Raw genomic sequence first — 20,368 nt, forward strand, 5'->3', positions numbered from 1 at the left:
AATACATTGTCATTAGACCAATCTGCAGATCTAAGAATGTTCTCAAGAAGGGAACCCGTCCAAAAGGCTTTGAATGCCATAGCGCCTCTGGAAGAGTGGGCTCCAAATTTAGAGGTGTCAATCCCAGCCAAAGTCATAATCCACTTAACCCAGCGAGCCAAAGTAGCCGAAGACACAGGCTTGTAAGGCTTCCTGAAAGAAAGAAGGAGTTGATGAGTTGAGGACGTTCTTAGATGAGCAGTCATGTGCTCGTAAGCTTTTAAACATTGGGCAACACATAATTTGGGGTGATCCAGAAAATATGGGTAAAAAACAGACTGTAAATTTGTTTTTGTTCTTTGAGACACAGTAAATAATACACCTGAAGGAGTAAACTGTCTAGAGGAAATATCTAAAGCTTTGACATCAGAAAGACGTTTAATAGAAATAAGACACAACAACATTGTGAGTTTGTCCGACAACATCTTCAGAGTAAGGGAAGAATTGTCGGGCCATGAGAGGAAGAAATTCAGAACTACATTAACATCCCACAAGAATCTGTATTTAGGTAGCGGTGGATTAGAAAACTTTACTCCCTTTAAAAGGCGGCAAATAAGTGGGTGTTCACCCACTGGCTTTCCATTGACGAACTGGTGATTAGAGGAGATGGCTGACCTTTACAAATTAATAGTATGAAAGGCTTTCCCTTACTAGCCTGAGCTGCAAGAAAATTTACTATAAAAGTGACATCTACTGAAAGGGAATCAATGTGTTTTCCCAGACACCAGCTATGCCATAAAGCCCAAGCCGACTTATAGGCTTTTCTTGTTCCAGGAGCCCAGTATTGTCTGATATATTCCGAAGCTTGTGGCGAAATGAGAGGGAAATGTTGGGAATTCCCGAAATTTTCTATGCTGAAAGAGAAAGAAGGTTGTCCAAAATTAGGTTGTGTGGGCGCTGCAGAGGGTCCAAAAGGAGGTCTGGGAAAGTAGGAATGAGAAAAGGAAAATCTATGGCCAGTTCCAGAAGAGTTGGAAACCAAATCTGGGATTGCCAGAATGGAGCAATAAGAATTAAAGTGGCTTGCTGACGATGAACCTGAGCTAGAACCCTGCTGATCATAACAAAAGGGGGAAAAGCGTAAGAGAGGGACTGTCACGGTTTCGGGCGGGTCTGATCAGGACTTTGGTTGGGACACCCCTTGAGGTCACCGAATATCCTAAAGCGGTAGTACACTGGGGCAGAGGAGCAGCTAAAGGCATACACGGAAAGGACAGCTATGGATAGGCACAGGAAACAGGAAAGTAAAAGCAGAGCAACCCTTGTGTGAACAAACAGGAAACGGATTACCAGTGGAAAAACACGCTGGGGTTGTACACAGAGTAAGGCGCAGAACCTCCCACAGTGACAGGGAATCTCAATGCCTCTGTGCAGTTTGCTCTTACAGATAGTCACCCTGCCAGCCCCATAGAAATGAGGCCGCAGAAGTGATTCTGTCTCTGGACCCTAGAGCACAAACAAGGATAGTACTTACATACACAGGACACGCTCTTGTGGGTCCAGCTCGAAACACAGTGGCGATTCCTGAGAAAACAGCAATAGCACACTGTCACTGTTAGGCACGAAATACAACGTATAACACTGGATAAGGATGGGGGCTGGAATTGCCTCCTGGAAACCAGGAGCCAACCCCAGTACACAGGAGGACACGTATACACTGGTGAAGACTGATAGAACACTTACCAGACACAAAGAACCAAGAGGAAACAGAAGGGAACAAACAAAGAGGCAGAGGCAAGAACTAGGAACAGGCTCAGGCTGAAGCAAAGGCGGGTCTAGGACTTGAAAACAGGGCGCAAACTTCTGGCTGGGACAGACAGAGACAGGACTGGGAAACTGAGAACAGGCTCTGGCTGGAACAGGCAAGGACAGGACTGGAATACAGGGAGTAGGAAATGAGCAGTAAACAGGACTGGGAAACAGAGAGAAGGTTCAGGCTGAAACAAGGCAGGAGCAGGGCAGAGAAACAGGGAGCAGGCTTTGGAAGAAACAAACAGGTACAAGGCTAAGAAGTAGAGAGCAGACTCTGGCTGGAACAATCAGGAGCAGGGCAGAGAAACAGGAAACAGGATCAGGCTGGAAGAGAACAGGAACAAAACTGGAACACCATCCGACAAGGGGTCTGTAACACAAAGGAATTGAAGTCCGATGCACGACGGGGAGCTTGAGGAAATGGCTGCTTATAAGCAGTTCCAAGCTGGGCTGCACAGGAGAGGTTTCAGGTGTGTGTGGTTTCGGACACTTGCAAGTCCTGGAGGAGAGGATCCAGTGAAAAGGAGCAACTGGACTTCTCCCATTGAAAACAATGGGAAACAGAATCCGGGTTTTCCTGACTACCAAGCTGTGCATTATGGGATTTGCAGTCCCAAGAAGCAAATGTAGTCCTACACAAGTGTACCATGGAGAAAAGAGAAACAAACAGGAGTCAGCAAGGGACTCTAGATAGGTGTTCAAGGTGATTCCCAGGCTTCTGACAGTCCCCTTACAGCGCCCCCTGGAAATGGGACGACCGAGTCGTAACAGGGACTTGGACCAGTCTTGAAGAAATGCATCAGAGGCCAGGGCCAAAGGATCAGGACGCCAACTGTAAAATTGAGGGAGTTCCGAGTTGAGGCGAGACGCGAACAAGTCGATCGTCAAGGGCCCCCATTTGTCTTGTAGAAAATAAAAGATCTCGGGATGGAGCTTCCAATCGCTTGAGTGGTGGAGATGACGAGAGTGCCAATCGGCAATGGAGTTGAGAGTTCCCGGAAGATACTCTGCATGAACCGAAATTTGGTTTGTAAGACAGAATTCCCAAAAACTCTTTGCTAATTCTGCTAGAGGTTTGGATCTTGTACCCCCGAGATGGTTTATGTATCGGACTGCCGAAATATTGTCCATCCTGAAAAGGATAGCGCAACGGACCTTGTTCTTTGCGAGGCTTCTGATTGCAAAGGAGCCTGCAAGCATCTCTAAACAATTGATATGCAATTTGTACTCCTCTAACGACCATGAACCTCCAGTCGAGATTGGACCACAACGGGCCCCCCAGCCGGTTAGGCTTGCATCTGACTCTAATACAAGATCTGGGGCTGATGGAAAGATAGTTCTCCCGTTCCAGGCATCTAAATGGTCTATCCACCACTGCAGTTCTGTACGAGAATCGTGATCCAGAGGAATAGTGTCTGCGTAAGAAAGCCCTTTGGGTAAATGTTGGATCTTTAAACGCTGAAGGGCCCGGTAATGCAAGGGACTTGGAAATTTAGCCTGTTTGGAAGAAGAAAGAAGACCAACGACACGGGCAAGAGTTCTTAGGGAAATGGAAGAATGACGTAATACTTGAAGAATCTCTGACTTTATAGATTTTATTTTTGCAGAAGGAAGTAGTAGGGTGGCCGAAACTGAATTTATTAGAAAACCTAAGAATTCTATACTTTGGGTAGGGAGAAGAAGAGATTTCTTCTTGTTGATGATGAAACCCAAGTCCGATAGAAGAGCACAGGTTAAATTGAGGTGAGTTGTAAGTAATTGTGGCGATTGACTTATGAGGAGAAAATCGTCCAGATAAATGAGGAGTCTTACACCCTGACCCCTGAGGTGCGCCACCACTGGCTTCATGAGTTTGGTGAAACACCATGGAGCTGAAGAGAGACTGAAAGGTAGAGATGTAAAGTGAAAGAATTGGTCGAGCCATTGAAATTGTAGAAGTTCCTGTGTTCTGGGTGGATCGGGACGACCAAGTAAGCATCCTGCAAATCCAAACGAACCATCCAATCGTTCTGAAGCAGAGAATCTCTGAGATGGAGGATGGTTTCCATCTTGAAATGGCGGTAAACAACAAATTGGTTGAAAAACTTGAGATTGATAACAGGTCTCATTTTCTTGTTCTTCTTTTGAACCAAGAAAATGGAGCTGGTGAAACCTGAATGATTTGGATGAGTGAGAGCAATGGCTTGTTTCTGCAGAAGAGAGTGGACTTCTGAGGAAATAAGAGCGGACATATCTGTAGAGAAACGAGGAAGAGGAGGAGCAACGGCTTGCACTGGGGTTGAGTCGAATTCTACCGTATAACCCTGAATGGTGTTTAGAACCCAAGGATCTGAGGTGATTACTAACCAAATTGGGAAAAAAAGACAAAGGCGACTGCCCACGGAGACATAGGAAAGGATTTACCTGCTTGGTTGGCATTTCTGGCATTCCTGAAGCCTCAGGTGCGAAAAACTCTGGCCCTTTGCGGATAAAACTGTGGCCTGAATTCTTGGTAGGTTGAGTTGTAGTTGCCACGGGAGCCTTGATTGTAGTAGGAGCGGCCGGCAAAGCGGCTCCTGCCTCTGCCGGCCCTGGCGAAAATCTGCTGGCTAAACATTTTCTTTAAAGACTGTTGAGCTTTGTCCAGCGAGGTAAACGTGGCTACGTATTTGCCCAGTTCTTTAATAAAGTTGTCACCAAATAGAAAACCCTCTGTTTTAACCTGAGATTGGATTGTGGCTAGGTGTACAAGTTTAGGGTCTAGTTTGAGTAGAATGCCTTTGCGCCTTTCTTGAGAAATAGCAGCGTTAGCATTCCCCAGAAGGCAAACAGACCTCTGAACCTATAGGGAGAGTTCCTCAGGATCAATAAAAGAGCCATCGATTCTGGCTGATTCAGCCATGTCAAATATACGGGTGAGAGGGCCAATGACGTCCAACAGTTTGTCCTGACAAGAGGACCAGGCTTTATCAATTCCTTTCCGAGGATCTTTGCCGAATTTGGTGAAGAATGTTAGGGTGGGTTGGTCAATGGTAGGCGTAGTGGAAGACTTATGCTCCAGAGAGGGACGAGGACACTCTGATCTGAGCTTGGCTCGTGTTTGTTATCCAGTGGACAAAATAATTTGTCCGACACATAATCCCCCACATGAACGGCTGGGAACCATTCAGTCGAATTGGGGTGTAAAATAAAAGAGGGATCAAACATAGGCAAACCTTAGCAATCCAGAAGCGGTTTCGGAGTGAAGGCCTCAGAGGAGGAAAGTTTAGGTTTCTTGGAAATAGGCGAAGAACAAAAATCTGAATCAGCATCAGGTACATCATCATAAGTGTCCGGAATGGAGGAAATTATTAAAGGAGACATAGGGCCTCATTATGACCCTGGCGGGCGGCGGAGGCCGCCCGCCAGGATCCCGCCCTCCAAATTACCGCGCCGCGGTCAAAAGACCGCAGCGGGTATTACGAGTTTTCCCCTGGGCTGGCGGGCGGTTCCAGTAAAACCGCCCGCCATCCCAGGGGAAAACGACCTTCCCACGAGGATGCCGGCTCGTAATCGAGCCGGCGGAGTGGGAAGGTGCGACGGGTGCAGTGGCACCCGTCGCGTATTTCAGTGTCTGCAAGGCAGACACTGAAATACTTTTTGGGGCCCCCAGGGGCCCCGCGACCCCCCCTACCGCCATCCTGTTCATGGCGGCTTTCCCGCCATGAACTGGATGGCGGTAGGGGGGGGTCAGAATCCTCATGGCTGCGGAGCGCGCTCCGCAGCCATGGAGGATTCCAAAGAGCAGCGGAAAGTCAGCGGGAGACCGCTGACTTTCCGCTTCTGACCGCGGCTGAACCGCCGCGGTCAGAATGCTCATTGGAGCACCGCCAGCCTGTTGGCGGTGCTCCCGTGGTCGGTGGCCCTGGCGGCCACCGGCCGCCAGGGTCAGAATGACCCTCTTTATGTGTTTAGTTTTTGCCTTGCGTTTTTGAGATGTACTTTCTGGAATTTTATTCTCCTTAGCTGGAGCCTTTTGAGGAACTGCGTCCTCTGCCATGGGTGAGGGAACCTCACAAACCTTTAGCGCCGATTTTTGTGTATTTATTTACATTGGTGAAGAGCACTGTCTGCACTCCCCTGCAGACTGGGCTGATAATGACTTGTTGAGCATTTTCAAAACTGAAGATTCCAGATTTTTTGATAACATAGAACTATTTACAGCTTGCTGTACAGAGTTCTGTATAAACACATTTATGTCCTGTTTGATGGCAGAAACTTCCTCAGGATCCACCTGAAGTGAAGTGGAACTGCCAGACTCCATATTTACTGAAGGGACAAGGAATAGACAATGAAACCAGGAATTTAAGGGTTAACTGGGAAAGGAAAGGGGAAAAAACCAATAAACTTCGCCCCTGGGCATGAACAAAAACTTCCTTCTGTGAGTCCACACAGAATAGAGGAGCTTGTCGGATCAACAAACGTGTCCGGTAAGCGAGGGGCTGGAAACCCTTTGTATATGCAATGCGAGGCAGACGCGAGTCAGGCGGTGTTCCTGAAATGCGAGGCAGACGGAAAAACAGCTCGTTCCTCAAGTGCGGGCCGAGAATAACAGCGCAACGCGAGAGGAACGGTTGAAACCGTTCCTAAGGAGCACAGCGCACGCGTGAGCAGAAGGGGAAAAGGAATGCAGCAACTTGCCGACTAGGAGGAAAAACAAGGTTAATAATATCACAAAGCAGCGCGAGTAAGCGCGATAAAATACACAAATTAAAACCAACGTTTACAGTGAAAACATATAATAAACATGGTGTAATGAAGAACAATGACTTAACTGGCTGCGAGCAGCAAGAAAAGAGGGTTGTTTGCAGTCCAGTTACGTCATAATAGCATACATTGATATTAATTGGTTATTGTAAATGGACTACAACTTGTTTCGCATTGGCTGGTTTTCTCTGTGCTCATGGGATTTGTAGTTTTCTTCACTTGCTGCTGTTTTATTAAAGCAAGAAGAGAAACGCATAATAGGAGCCTCCGGTCTTCTCATAAAATTCATTATATTTATGTCTTGTCATATATACTCATTGAGGGGATACTCAGAACATGACTGGCTCCTACTGTTGAGTGGACCAGGATGTCAAGCCCTCCCAGTGATCAATTTTAATCTGGATTTCATATCTAAAAGGGACATTCCCAAATATTGGGAATCCCAACAAAACCCCTTATAGCAGAATGGATGAGAGGAATGGACATGACTGCATGTATTGAAAGTCAATATACCAAGCAAAAGGATGCCCTAACAAATATAAGAACTGCAACCATTAGGGAGACAACTTTCGCACCCTTTCTCAATAAAGAGCTCTGCTTCATAATTACACAGCACCCAATAACTTGTCAATGGGATTGCTCAAGCACCATAACACACAAGACATGGTCAAGTTAGAATCCATCTACAGAGGCGTTTTGCCACCATTTTACGACACTTTGTTAAATCGCCATCTCTCATATTGGTGAACATCATGATGATTGTTATGTGTTGTGTATGTTGTTTGTTTGAAAACAATGTTTGGTATTAAGAAAAACAAGACTCCATATTCGACAGCTGAGAGCGTAGATTCACACTGTGGCTGCTTATAATCAACCTACAACAGTATTAACTCTGTTGTCTCATGGTATGTAGATGGCTATCTTTCTATCTATCTTCATGAACTAATGGTAGTTGTTACTGTGATGTCAATATGAAGTCAACATTTGTGTTGATATTTGTGGATTTTGGTATTTTTGTATTCAATATTGTGACTTACAACACCTGAGACAGCATTATTGCTGACATTATATTGTGGGACAATAACATCTTGGTGAAAGTCAACACTACTTTTGAATACATTCATGGACATAAAACTATTTAATTAATAATGGGCTCAGCTGTGCCATCCTGCTCTCCAGTCCACTGAAAAAGGAGAACCAATACCTAGCAAGTCTGAGGCGGACCAAACAGTATACTAAAGGCTGTCAAAAATAAGCAGGTGATGAGACCTCTTTTATGGCCGATACAAATAGGGAATCAGGTATCAAAACTCTGTTCCTGCCATCTAGAACATTAAAAAGAGCTAATAAGAATCCAGAAATTCAGTGCCAGCGTAGGTAGCACCAGGGATGTCAATAGATGGAAACAGAACGTATAACATCCCACTGGGCCCTCATTAAACAGCCATCTTTGAGGTCCTACTTTGCTTTTGTTATCTAATACATCACTCAGGAATCCCCCCTGGGCTTCTTCAGCTACCTGTTGACAGCAATAAAAATTGTGTTCTATTTAGTCCTATGATGATACGTAAAGGACTAACGACCTTCCTCCCCTCTCTCAGACCACTAATAAACACATACAAACTCAATTGTGCATCTGGCTAACATTCACAACATCTACTTCTTCTCATGTATCCACAAACACAACAGTCACTGCAGCCATAAAAGCTCAGTTAAATCAAACACTGCATCACGATCACACTCATCAGTTCACAAAATAACACAAAGGAGCAGACATTGAATCTTATGGTGATAAACTCACACTCCACTCTCCTGTATGCAACAAACACAGATTAACATATTATCAATCACAACCTCAATGCTATTTTCATCAGGGAGATCAGACCTTTCACTTCCACTAGAACCTTTAATGTTCTAAACCCCCAAAAATGCAGCATCCAACACATCCATTCACTCAAAGAGAAGGAGGAGACATGGCAATCATCCAAAAATCATCATGGCCTCATACGCTCTCGTAACAGATGATTTCAGCTTCTCTGCCCTCTGCTCCCATCACTTCCTTCACCAGAAGACCAGCTCATCTCCTTCCATCTAATTAACTGATCACCCAGAATCAGCAAACCCTTGACCCCCTAAGATCTCTAACCTCATAACCACATCTACAACCAGATTTTCAAACAATATCTTCTCCTGTGACTTAACCTTCCAGGAGATGCAACTTCCAAAACCTTGATGGAGGTCCATTAAGACACTTATTGGAGAACTCAACCAGAGCTTGGCTAGCTCAAGCCACCCATGGACCAACTGCCTGGACCTGGTCTTATCACTTAAGGGACACAACACCTTCAGAACAGTAACATTCATTGAACACCTTAAAGGCATAACATTTCCTCTCCCCTTTTCTACCCAAAAAGGTTGTACTACAATAGCAAAAGAACAAAATAAACAAAAATGAAAAACCTGTTATTCAAAAGAAGAGCAGAATGAAAATCAATGTCTTAAAACCACATGAAAAACACAGCAAGCCAATGTCTCACATAGTCATAACAGGTGGCCTGCGGTACTTCTGTCCACACAAGATCAACCTTTCTTATTGATTCCTCCATATAGCATGATGCACCAGATGCCTGTCTCACCAGACAGTCACTAGCTCGAACCTCTTGATTCATTGCAGACTGGCAAGACACACAAAAAATCCTGTCATCTATTAACATAAAACTACTGCAGTTCTCCTCCAACTAGATCCTGCAACTATTTCTCCCCTGGTAGAGCACCACCCTTGTGTATTCGATTTCACTTCATTCCCCAAAGGAATAATGTGTTCATTCACATTACTAACCTTGAAGGTGCAATGGAACTTGGTCAAACCAGCCTTTAGCCAGCCAAACTTTATTTTCACCCAATAACCAACCCTTAAACCACCTTCAACACAAACTGTCCCACCGGACCTCAACTTAACACCCAACACCAACCCTTTCATTCATGCATGATCTAGTTTCGGACCAGGCTTCCTCCCTCCCACCATTAGAAATGGAGGTTCTTAGGAAATCTGCTAATAGTTGCGCAGTAAGCCCCCTTCATTTCTGCAACCATCCTTTCTACATATTGGACAAACACCACTGCAATTTGACCAGACCCTTAACTACTCCATTGTGCTGTACAATGGTGCTTCATACTAGACTTCCAGGAGCTCGTTCATTCCCACTGAGGTCAATTGTGTGTCATTATCAGTACAAATCATGGAAGGAAAGCCCTGTTCTCTAACCAGCTCAAGCATATCAGTATAATTCTTGCGATAATTCCTTTCATGAACCTCATTACTGGCCACTTCTAGTGACATAAAACAGTACATGGAACAGTTCCACTGTCCCTTGACCTCAGCCGGATGCCCAGTGAAGTCCATACATACTGTGCCATGGTCTACCTGGATCACATATGTGACCACCACAAGCCTAAACACACACACACAACATTTTACCCCTCCTTACACTCCTAAAAATGCTGTACGCACAATGTCAGCTGGTCAGCCACACCAGGCCACCAAAAGTCAGACTTTACTCTCCTCATAGAGTTCGACCTAAATGGCTTTCGTGTGCCATATTGATGATCCTTTGCACAAGCCTCTTGGGGGTACAAATTTAGCCCTTTCTCATAACCAGCTTACCGCCATTTACCAACAACTCCACCCTCCACCACAATTTTCAAAAATGGTCTCATAGCAGGAGCAATTGTACTCTCTTTCCTATCCTCTTCCTGGATGAAACGTACCACTTCCTTCACAAGAGCATCCAAACCCCCCCTTGATCCCATTTGCTGTCAAAAGACCACCACTACACTTCACCACACCATGCATACTCACTGGTGCACTCTAATGCTTGCTATTAAGGATAACCACCGTTCTATTTTCTGTCAGTATAGAGGAAGGTGATACAGGTAGTAGGCCTGGATATTCTGCTAACCACAGATGTCTTCTAAGATGTAGTGATACTCCTGAAACCAAGGTGCCGATCTGGAAAGTCTCAGTGATCCTTTCCCATCACTCCCAGGCACCAGTCTTCTCACAAGGGATTTATGGTTGGTGTGAATTAGAAACTGCAAATCCTATAAAAAAGGTCCAGTAGTAGTTCACAACCCAAGCTACAACCATTGCATCTTGCTCACTAGAGGAATAATTATGCTCTGAGCTTACCAAAGAATGAGAGGCAAAGACAACAGTTTCCTCAATCTTGCTATGCATCTGAGAAAGAGTTGCCTCATCCCTGTGGCACTAGAGTTAGAATTGTTTTCAACTTAGGGTCAAATTGTGGTAGAGTTGTTGGTAAATGGTGGTAAGTTGGTTGACTCTTGTCCCATTTTAAACTATTTTCCTTCTCAGGAGAATCCTCAAACTTTCTGTTTTGTCAGCAAATCCTTCCACAAACTTCTAATAGTATTCAAAAAGGCCCATAAACAGTTCTAGTTGGACTTTGTCACATGGCAGAGGGGACTAGCTTTATGTCAAACCTGCATTAGATTCAAATCCATTCACTGATATTGTGTAAACGAGGTACTCAAATCTTCAACAAAAAAATTGTACTAGTCTTTTTCTAAGGTCGGTCCCTCTTCTGATGACATGTTCAAAGTTAGTGTCAACTTATGCTCCTCTGGGTTCACACCAAATAATAAGAGATCATCTTGAAATTAGACAATGTTATTCATAGTTTTAAAAACTTCATCCAACCTTCTTCAGAATACACTTACAATCACAGCATGGTTAAAAGGAATATGTGTGAACTGAAAAGTGCCCTCCATCGAAATAAAAGCAGTGAGAAACTTAGAGTCCTCATGCAACTGGAGTTGGTGATATGCACTCATAAAGTCAAGCTGAGAAAAAATATTTACCACCTTTTAAAAATGATATGAGCTTAATAATATTTGGCTTTCGGGAAGGTATTCACAATAATATTTTGATTCAGGCTCCTCAGATTTACATAATACCTCAAATTATGATTAGACTTTTTCGGGATAACTACAAATTAATTTTTGGAGGAGATTCTGGAGGCAGCTGAGTCGAACCCAGCAACATTTCAATTACTGTGGTATAATATGTGTTATTTTAGACGTTTCATGTTAATTTTGGTATGCAAAATTCCCAAAATTGTTCCTTTAAACCATATTGTGTAATTATTCTACATTTGCTACAAAACAATAGCGAAAGAAAAACATTGTTTTTGGTTCTATTTTTTTTAGAGCAAGATGCCTCCTCTCGTACACAATATACACTAAAATGCAATTTTCACTAAAATATAGTACTAGCTAGATGCGGACTTTACTTTTCACATAATTATGTGTAATTTCCGAAATTTTCCTTATATTCCACAGAATTACGTGAAAGCAAATTATAGGAAATTCCCACATCGCTACAACTGATGTGTGTTATGAGATTTATTGGAGAACACAACCTGATTGAGGCACGCCAGAAATAAAGTGTCTGAATCTGTATTCCATCCACTAACGGAATACCAACACAAGAACGTTGAGAACCATAATATTCCTGAAGTGCCTTGAGGGCATAACTTCATTGAACTGCACAAAACCACTGAAATAAAACAACTCAGCATCCTGTCAACATTGATCAAAGGCAACAATCTCGGACTTTATATGACCTTCAATAACTAATGCCATCAGCTAAGCCCTGAAGCATTTTGACCAACTATTCTGCTATCAGCTGTAGACTGAACAGTCAAGGACAGCCTCAGCCAGACATGAAACAGTTCTGGTCATTTAAGCACGCTCGTCTTCATAATCTTTGAGAACTTGAACTACCACACACCCTGAGCAGACCCCAACACTGGTGTCAGCTCTCTGATGACCTATACTCTTCATTACAAGCTCTTCAAAAGCCAAGCCCTTTCCTCATGGTTTGCCCAAGAATTCCAGAGTGCCAAGCATCAGGAGACAGGAGAAGTAATAGCATTGATCACATTTAAAAGAATACTTCTTAAAACTACGATACTATTATCATTAGTGAAGAGTGCGATAAATGCAGAGCACTTATCAAGGCAATCAACTACTCTGTCAGGAGATCTCTATATGTAAACTTACCTTTGTGAATAAGCCCTAGAATGAAAGGCATTCTCCTGCTGCATATTAAGGATGCGGATTTACACCTGATACACTTCTGGCAAGCTCCCACACATAAAAGTTCCAAAACGTGCATATGACAAATCTTTTCATGCAGCACCTTGTCCAGTGTGTAACTGTCCATGAGTGTCTCTTTAGCGTGCCTCTCTGTTAAGTCACATTTTGTTTTCTGCACAGATGTAGTAAATGCAATCGTTTCTTACCCTCTCCCCCTTTATCTGTAGTTCTATCTCCTGTGTTCCTCTTCTGCTTCTCCAAAGCTTAGTTTGTGTCCAGTATGTTCTAGATATTGAGGGACTGGGTGCAATTCCTCTATGAAGGAAACACAATGTGCAGAGCGTACTAGGCAGGAAGGCCATAAGGAAGGGTGTATACGGAGTGCTAGTTATGGTTTGTTGAGCTGACCATAATAGACCAATCCCAGGGCGTTTCTGTAGCTTAGAAGCCTTCAATTCACTTTAACCTTGTCTTAAAAAGAGCCTTTAGGGTACTTTTTAAACATATGTTAATGTCTTAGGAGCAGAAGAAATCATGACTTCCCATTGATTACGTTTTTTGGGCGAGTATCTGTGACAGCTTTCAATTATTCGGAGGCATATAACTGAAGTTTGCTAAAAAAATATTTAACATTGAATTCTGTGAATTTTGTGGTGCTCGCCTTTAAGGATTATACATCAAATTCATAACAGATGATGGACGATACAGAAGTTTTTAGTATAAGAAAATGTACCCATGGAGAAACTTGAATTTGTTCGAAATATGTGCTTTGTTCAGCAAGTGTCCTGTATTTTATCTCCCTATCTGCTAGCATTCAGCTGTTATTAAAAAGCAACGCCTAGAACTATGTAAAAGGCCCCAGTATATAAAAAGATACGTGTCATTTTCATAATATATTTCTGACTAGATGCATTATATTTATTATGTAAAATTATTTCTGGTATATGTATTTAGCATAATATCTTTCCATTCACTTAAGATTCCCATCAAGGAGAATACCAAAGGAGACTGTACAAGGAGTTACTGAGAAACTACAATCGCCTGGAACGTCCTGTTATGAACGACTCACAACCTTTGCTCGTAGAATTACAGCTTTCCTTACTCCAGATCATTGACGTGGTGAGTCCACAATTCTTAACGTTTGGAGAAAGTTTTTGGAAGTCTAACATTCATGTTGATATTCATGATCATATTGAAAACCCCATCCTGTAAGAGTGTTTTTGAATAGTCTACCACGCACTGTTTTGGTGAAATTGATGTAAGGATGTTAGTTCCTAATGTTGGATACAAATCGTGAAGCATAGCGTTCCCTATGTCCTATAACCTTTATTGGATCAATGGTTCGATTTAAATGTGATGACTATCTGCTGAGGGAGTTACCAGTTACCAATTGCTCAGTTAAGTAATTGCTCAAGAGTTGAGGGTGCATGAGGTGGAAGGGTACTTGACAGCTGAAACTGCCTAGTAAGCAAAGAGCCAACAAGCATGTTAGCACCCACTCCCAATATTTCTCATGCAGCCAATCTATTATCTCTGTGATTCATGTCCATATTATACAAGATCACTGAGATCACAAAGGTTTACAATGCAGACACACAACAGTAGTTAGTAGGGATTCTTCCCTTTTGATTAACCAAGTCTGGCATGTCAGCATTTAATAAAGGCTCTCACTTAGTGTATTCACTTCTGATGAATAAATTGACACTTGTTAATTTCTGCCTCTGCAGTTATAGGCCCAAGCCAAAGATGATGGTGCGTATCAAGGGGAATGGTCATTTATCAACTGTTATAAACAGGGACCTACGACATGTGGATCAGGCTTTTCCTTCTCAAGAGTGTCTTTCCAGACAATTCTGCTATGGCATGCGCTCTGTGAATGGCAACATCATTTATCCCTGATGTGTCTTTCGGACTCATTTGGCCTAGTTAATGAGGTTCTGCATGGTCGAACTTTAGGCAAGGCACAAGGCAGGTACTAAAAGCACCCCACGTTAATATGTGATGAAACACACAGATTAATTAAAACCATTGGTAGCTACCCTGGGTAGATTTCATTATTGTTTAGCTACCTCTGCCTGTACAGACAGGACATATACATATCAGCCTTAACAGAAGCAAGACACGGTGGGATGGAATATAAGCGTGAGTTGCCCCAAGACACAATGAGCAGTTTGCAATTCGAATGTACAATACATTCCTTGGAAGAAGCATGGTCCATGTTTACAACACAAAAACAAAATATATGATTAACAATTAAAAAGGAGAAAGAAAAGAGTCTCAGAACACTTTCACGATTCTTGATTGAGATCCACCTATAATTTCATCTTTCTGGACCTTTAGCATCCCCCCTCTCCCATTATGTCCCATATGTAACTGACATCTCATATTTCTAATCATTCAAAATTATGGAAAAACCCCAATCAACTTGGGTGATGGTTGCATCTTTTATTGCAGGATAGTAGGTTTAAATAAAGTAGCGTCCAAAACATTACAGTTATGGTAAAGTCATATCCTTATATATAATACCAATGAAATGCTGCTTACCTTAAAATTTCAATCTAGGGCAGGTTGCCCGAAATGTAATAAAATATAAACATTGCAAATATTTCGATGACTTTGCCACAAGTAGGATGATAACACAGCTTAATTCATTTGGAAATCTTCTCTAAGGCATATTTGAATAATCATTGTTTTGTAATCTCAATGCTACTGTATGTTTGCATTTCACTCAGCTTTATTTACCAAGGGCACATTTTATGTGCTTTGTTATTAATGGAAATATGCATACAAGTTTTAATACGTACGATTTTTTTGTACAAAATGTGATCTTCTATGTATTGAAACTAGCATAAAATTATGACTTTGCAAGTTAGGTCAGGGCTACATTCCTGCCATGAGAGTTACGTAGTCTGTAGTTCTAAAGTTGTATCCAGTGCATGAAATATTATCATAATTAGTCTTGGGATAATGAAAGTGCTAGCTTCGAAAAAGAGGAGCGTTTTTCTCATTGTGAACATGAAATTCTAAGACATTGCGGTTGGTGGGTTTGTGTACGATATAGATTATTTTCCGTTTTTCGTTATTACTCTTTCAGTTCATTCTATCCCCGATCTGGCTGCTTAGGGCTCAAATCTGTTAAGATTGTGACCTTTCACCGTAGTGGTCTGTTTGCATCCAATCTCAGTCTGGCTGTGCAGTTTTGTTTCAATCCACCTATTTTGTAGGCCAATAGCGCTGTCAGTCAGTCCTTTTTACAGTCCCTGAGGTAACTGTACCCTGATAGGTTTCCAAATGGCTACAGTTAGAAGATTAAATATGAAGTTTGGAGTTGTTTTGTTTAAACTGAACTGACAAAAAGGGAAGGAATCTTTTTTTATGATGAGTACTTCATCTAAATGTTGTACTTTTTCAAATTATCTCGTGCATTTTGGTACAGATATACGAACACCAGCTGCTACATTTTTTACTAATTGTAAATCAAACGGCTATACGCTACTTAAATGCGGCATTTTGATATCGACTCAAGGGATTCTTAGCTCATTCCTGAGTCTTATTACAGTTGCAATCCACAGATTTTACACTTCTTTTCATAACAGCCGCCTGTGAAGATCACAAAGTTCTAATTAAGAACTAGAGTGACCACCTTGCTCACAGAATGTGCATTCACATAGAGAAATGTACCTGGAGAAGACCGCTTTGGAAAATAATTCACTTTCCCATACAGAATGTTGAATATGTCCAATAAAATAATTTGTAACTCTTCTGCTACTAGTTCCTGTAGTAACGGAGCCCTTAAAAGCATTAATTTTCATATGTTTTACTATATACCTCAAAATGTTTCAAGGTTCTGAAAATTATGTTTTCATTCAATTTTCATGTTTCATATACGTACGTTTAATTCAAAGTTTAAAAAATTATATAAAAATTTTAAAAAAATGATATCTTGTGATGAAACGTTTTAATAAACATTTTAATTTAAAAATGAACATGCCTAATATTTATTGATCCCTACATATTAAATAAATATAAACATGTTATACTAGGTGGTATTTAAAATGTATTTTATTTTAATATATTCAAATAACATATTTAGGTAAAATTATGCTAGGAGTGCTGTGGCATTTTTATATTTTGTTCTACATTTAAAATAAATATATCAATTTAATTTTTCTTAATATTTTAATACATTTTTAATTTTTTCCTGTAGTTTACAATAAGGAGATCTTCACCCCAGTGGCTTAGACCACAGCCTACATGTAAAAAGTTACTAGTAGTAGTGTTGCTCTGGTAAATTTGGCTGGGTGGAGATATGTTAGTCCAAACTTTGTAGTAAACCTAGACTCAAACGGTGAATACCAAAAGTAGTACATTTACGTCAAAGTGTAAGAGTAAATTTACAGGTGTAGATTTGCTTATTTAAATGTATCTTTGTAAGATGGTCCCTACATGATTTGAAGTACAAAAACACTGACTGGTTTAAAAATAGCTATAGCATAGTTAAGAGACTCTGTTCAATGAGCAAATACTATTGAGGAGAGGGTTCAGCCATGGCAGGTTTCATGCTGAATAGGAAAGTGCCAAGTTAGTTAACTGGGCAAAGACACCTCCTCTTGCAGGGTACTTTAAACAATTGACGCAATGTCTTCATAATCTCTTTTTTGAACATTTTGCGTGAGAACAAGTATAATGTACATAAAATGACTGTTATGCATGATCCGAGTTTGTTTACTTTCACAATTTCCCAGTGCACCATTAAATGACAGATTGGGGATGAAAAGCCCCCTTTTTTACATCAAGAGTACTAGCATGCCTACCTTGAAATGTTCTATGACAAGGCAAACAGTTTCATAGTTTAACATTAGAGACTGAAATCAATGTCAGGTTAAACATGACGCTTGATCATTAACCCTGTTAAGTATTGGTAGCATCAAAGCCATTGATTTATTGCAAGTAGCATCATCGTTTAAGCTGATCCTGTGACTTTGGGTGGGAGTGGGTGTCCTTCCAGCCATGCCTTAGCTAGTCTTCTCTTTGTCAATAATAGGAGTAGCACTGCCAGTCTACTAACAGTGTGTGGGAAGTTGGCAATGTAGCCAAGCTACATTTTCTGGGGTAATTTTTGGACCTGGCCTTTTTTGCAGAGTAACCTCCAGGTTTTTTACTTATTTTGCTGAATGCATTTTTGTTCGTTTTAGGACTGTGTGCAACTTACCACTGCTAACCATCACTAAAGTGATTGTGCTCTTCCATTCAAACATGGTAAAATCGGCCTCCATCTAACTGAGACATTTAGTTTACTTGTGAATCCCTAATAATTGCTACACAGGTGCGGTAAATTAAATGTCAGTAGTCGGCCTGCAGCACACATTATGGCACAAGCTAAAGTAGACTTTTAGCACATGTCTCAGGCCTACCACTGTAGCCTGTTGAGCAGTTTTAAACTGCCATTTAAACCTTGCAGAATCATCCTTTTGCCAGGCCTAATCCTTTCTTTTTAATACTGATAAGTCATCCCTAAAGTAGACTCTAAGGGCTCATGATGCAGGGTCCACTGTAATTAAAAAGTTTAACATATGTACATATGTATTCCATGTTCTACCAGTGAAAAACTCCTAAAGTCATTGTTCACTGCTGTTAAGCCTATCTCTTCCATTGACTAACACTGGGTTCCCTTATTACAATTAATATGGGCTAGCTTTAGATTGGGGGCAGAGAGAAATATAAAGCTTGAGTTACAAAGATAAACTTACACTTTTGTGAAAGGTTATGTTTTTTGGGTATTCACAAACTAGGAGGTTATAGCAGGGCTACAACTATGGAGGCTCCACACATAAAAATAGAGGCCTATCTCCACTTGCACTTCAAAAGGCTTTGCTTATTGCACACACAAAGGAAAATGACACCTGACCTGCCCTGTCTTTTATCACCCCAGACAGTTTGATTCTTTGAGCAGGGGAAGTGGAGGAACTTACCATATTTATGGCAGTAGGACAGGGAGTAACCCCCACATAAAGACTGGCACTAGTTTAAATATTGGACCCCCAGAGCCACATTTCAGAACACTCCTGGGCCTGTGGAAGTTACAGAAAATGGACTGTCCTGCTGTTTGATACACTGTCTTGCTATCTGAGATGGAAGACTGAGCCTACTTTGCTTCATCCCAGGCTACCCAGGTGACTCGAAGGTTCAATTGGCAGACGTCCTGCATGAGCTACATGTATGCAACAAGGGTCACCCTGCAACTTCCCAGCTGACCTGCAGCAACTGGACCTGCGTGGACCTTCAGTTGGACCTGCCTGATCCATGCTGCTGGCCTCTGCTTGAGTAAATCCAGATCCACACGAGGTGCCACCCCAGATCCTGGACCCTACCCTTGGCTGGCAACAGAGTGCATTCCTCCTGAAGAAAAGGTAAAACTCCTGAAATTTGGGCTCCTCACAACTGTGAGCAGGGATATTCAGACAACGATTCTGCTGCCTGTGATGACCATCAACCCGAAGTTCCTGTGCGACCTACTCTTCACACCAGTGACAACCATCAACACAAGAGCTACACTTCACGCTACAGCAACGACAGCCTTGTGACGACAGCCAACGCAAAGCTACAGCAATGACAGCCTGTGGTGCCTGACTGGATCTTCGTGCTACAGCAACGACTGTCTGTGACACCTGACCTGCTTTTTGCACTGCAGCGACAACCATCTATGATGCTCAGCCTTTTCCTTGCAGCCTTCTCTAATGTGAAAAAACTCTTTGTGACATAGAATAGCATGGGTCCTACTAATTAAATTTTTGCTGTTCTGGTATCATTTCATTTAGTAAAAATTAAACAATTTTTCCTGAATTGGTCTGGGATTTTACTTGTGTTAGGTTGTTACTTACTGTTTGTATGCTGTATAAATACTTCAGCCATTGTCTCTAAGTTCAGCCTGACTGCTTTTGTGCCAAGCTACCAGAGAGTGAAGCACAAGATACTTTAATGGCTTTTGTGTTTTACCCTGACAAGGAATGTGGTTGTTGCTTGAGTAGGGCTTCTTCCCCAGGGGTTCTCGATCTGTGCAGTGGTTATTTTCCCTTTTATATGGTCAATCTGAATATAAGTTTCATGTCAAATGCACAAAGTCAGCCAGGCTTGTCAAGCACCTGTATCAGCGTGAGGGTTGTGTTGGGTCTATCTGTTGAGAAATTTGAGAGTACAGTGTGGCATGTTTAGGAACTTAAAATGAATGAGTTTGTGTTTGTAGCTGAACGTTTTAGTTTGTGTGCATTAGTATTGGCACATCATAGCATCCATAGTCTCCCCAGTGTCAACCTCCCAGCTTGCGGGAATTAGGGGCCTGAAGTATAAAGCCTATTTGAATTAGCAAACAGCATTTTGGTATGTATTAATCCCAAACTGATTTCAGTAACATTTTACCGAATTGCTCTTTGGGATTGCAAATACATACCGATTTGGTATTTGGAAGGGGAGTGTATTGGGCATCACTTTCAAATACCAAAGTGAGATGATATGCGTTATTGTTTGGCGATTGCAAAACAGTAATACTTCACCATCAATTCCAAATTGGAGGCAACCCATTTGCAATGGGAAGGGGTCCCAGAGGACCCCTACCCCTTTGAGAATGTTAAGATAATATTTTAAAGAGCAGGCAGTGGTCCAACAGAATACTGCCTGCTGTCAAAAAATCAAACGTAAACATTTAATTTTTTGTTTTTTAAATGCAATCCCTCTT

General features: G+C 41.8%; 1 protein-coding gene across 1 annotated transcript in view; it reads left to right on the plus strand.

The window, feature by feature from the left end:
* The window catches only part of LOC138297135 (neuronal acetylcholine receptor subunit alpha-7-like), a 2,137,462-nt gene that overhangs the window by 530,021 nt on the left and 1,587,073 nt on the right, over positions 1-20,368 (plus strand). The window contains exon 2 of the mRNA XM_069236631.1: positions 13,616-13,755. Coding sequence (XP_069092732.1) covers positions 13,616-13,755 — 140 coding nt within the window. The remainder of the gene's footprint in view (positions 1-13,615; positions 13,756-20,368) is intronic.

Source organism: Pleurodeles waltl, chromosome 1_2 (assembly GCF_031143425.1).
Source record: "Pleurodeles waltl isolate 20211129_DDA chromosome 1_2, aPleWal1.hap1.20221129, whole genome shotgun sequence".
NCBI lineage: Eukaryota > Metazoa > Chordata > Amphibia > Caudata > Salamandridae > Pleurodeles > Pleurodeles waltl.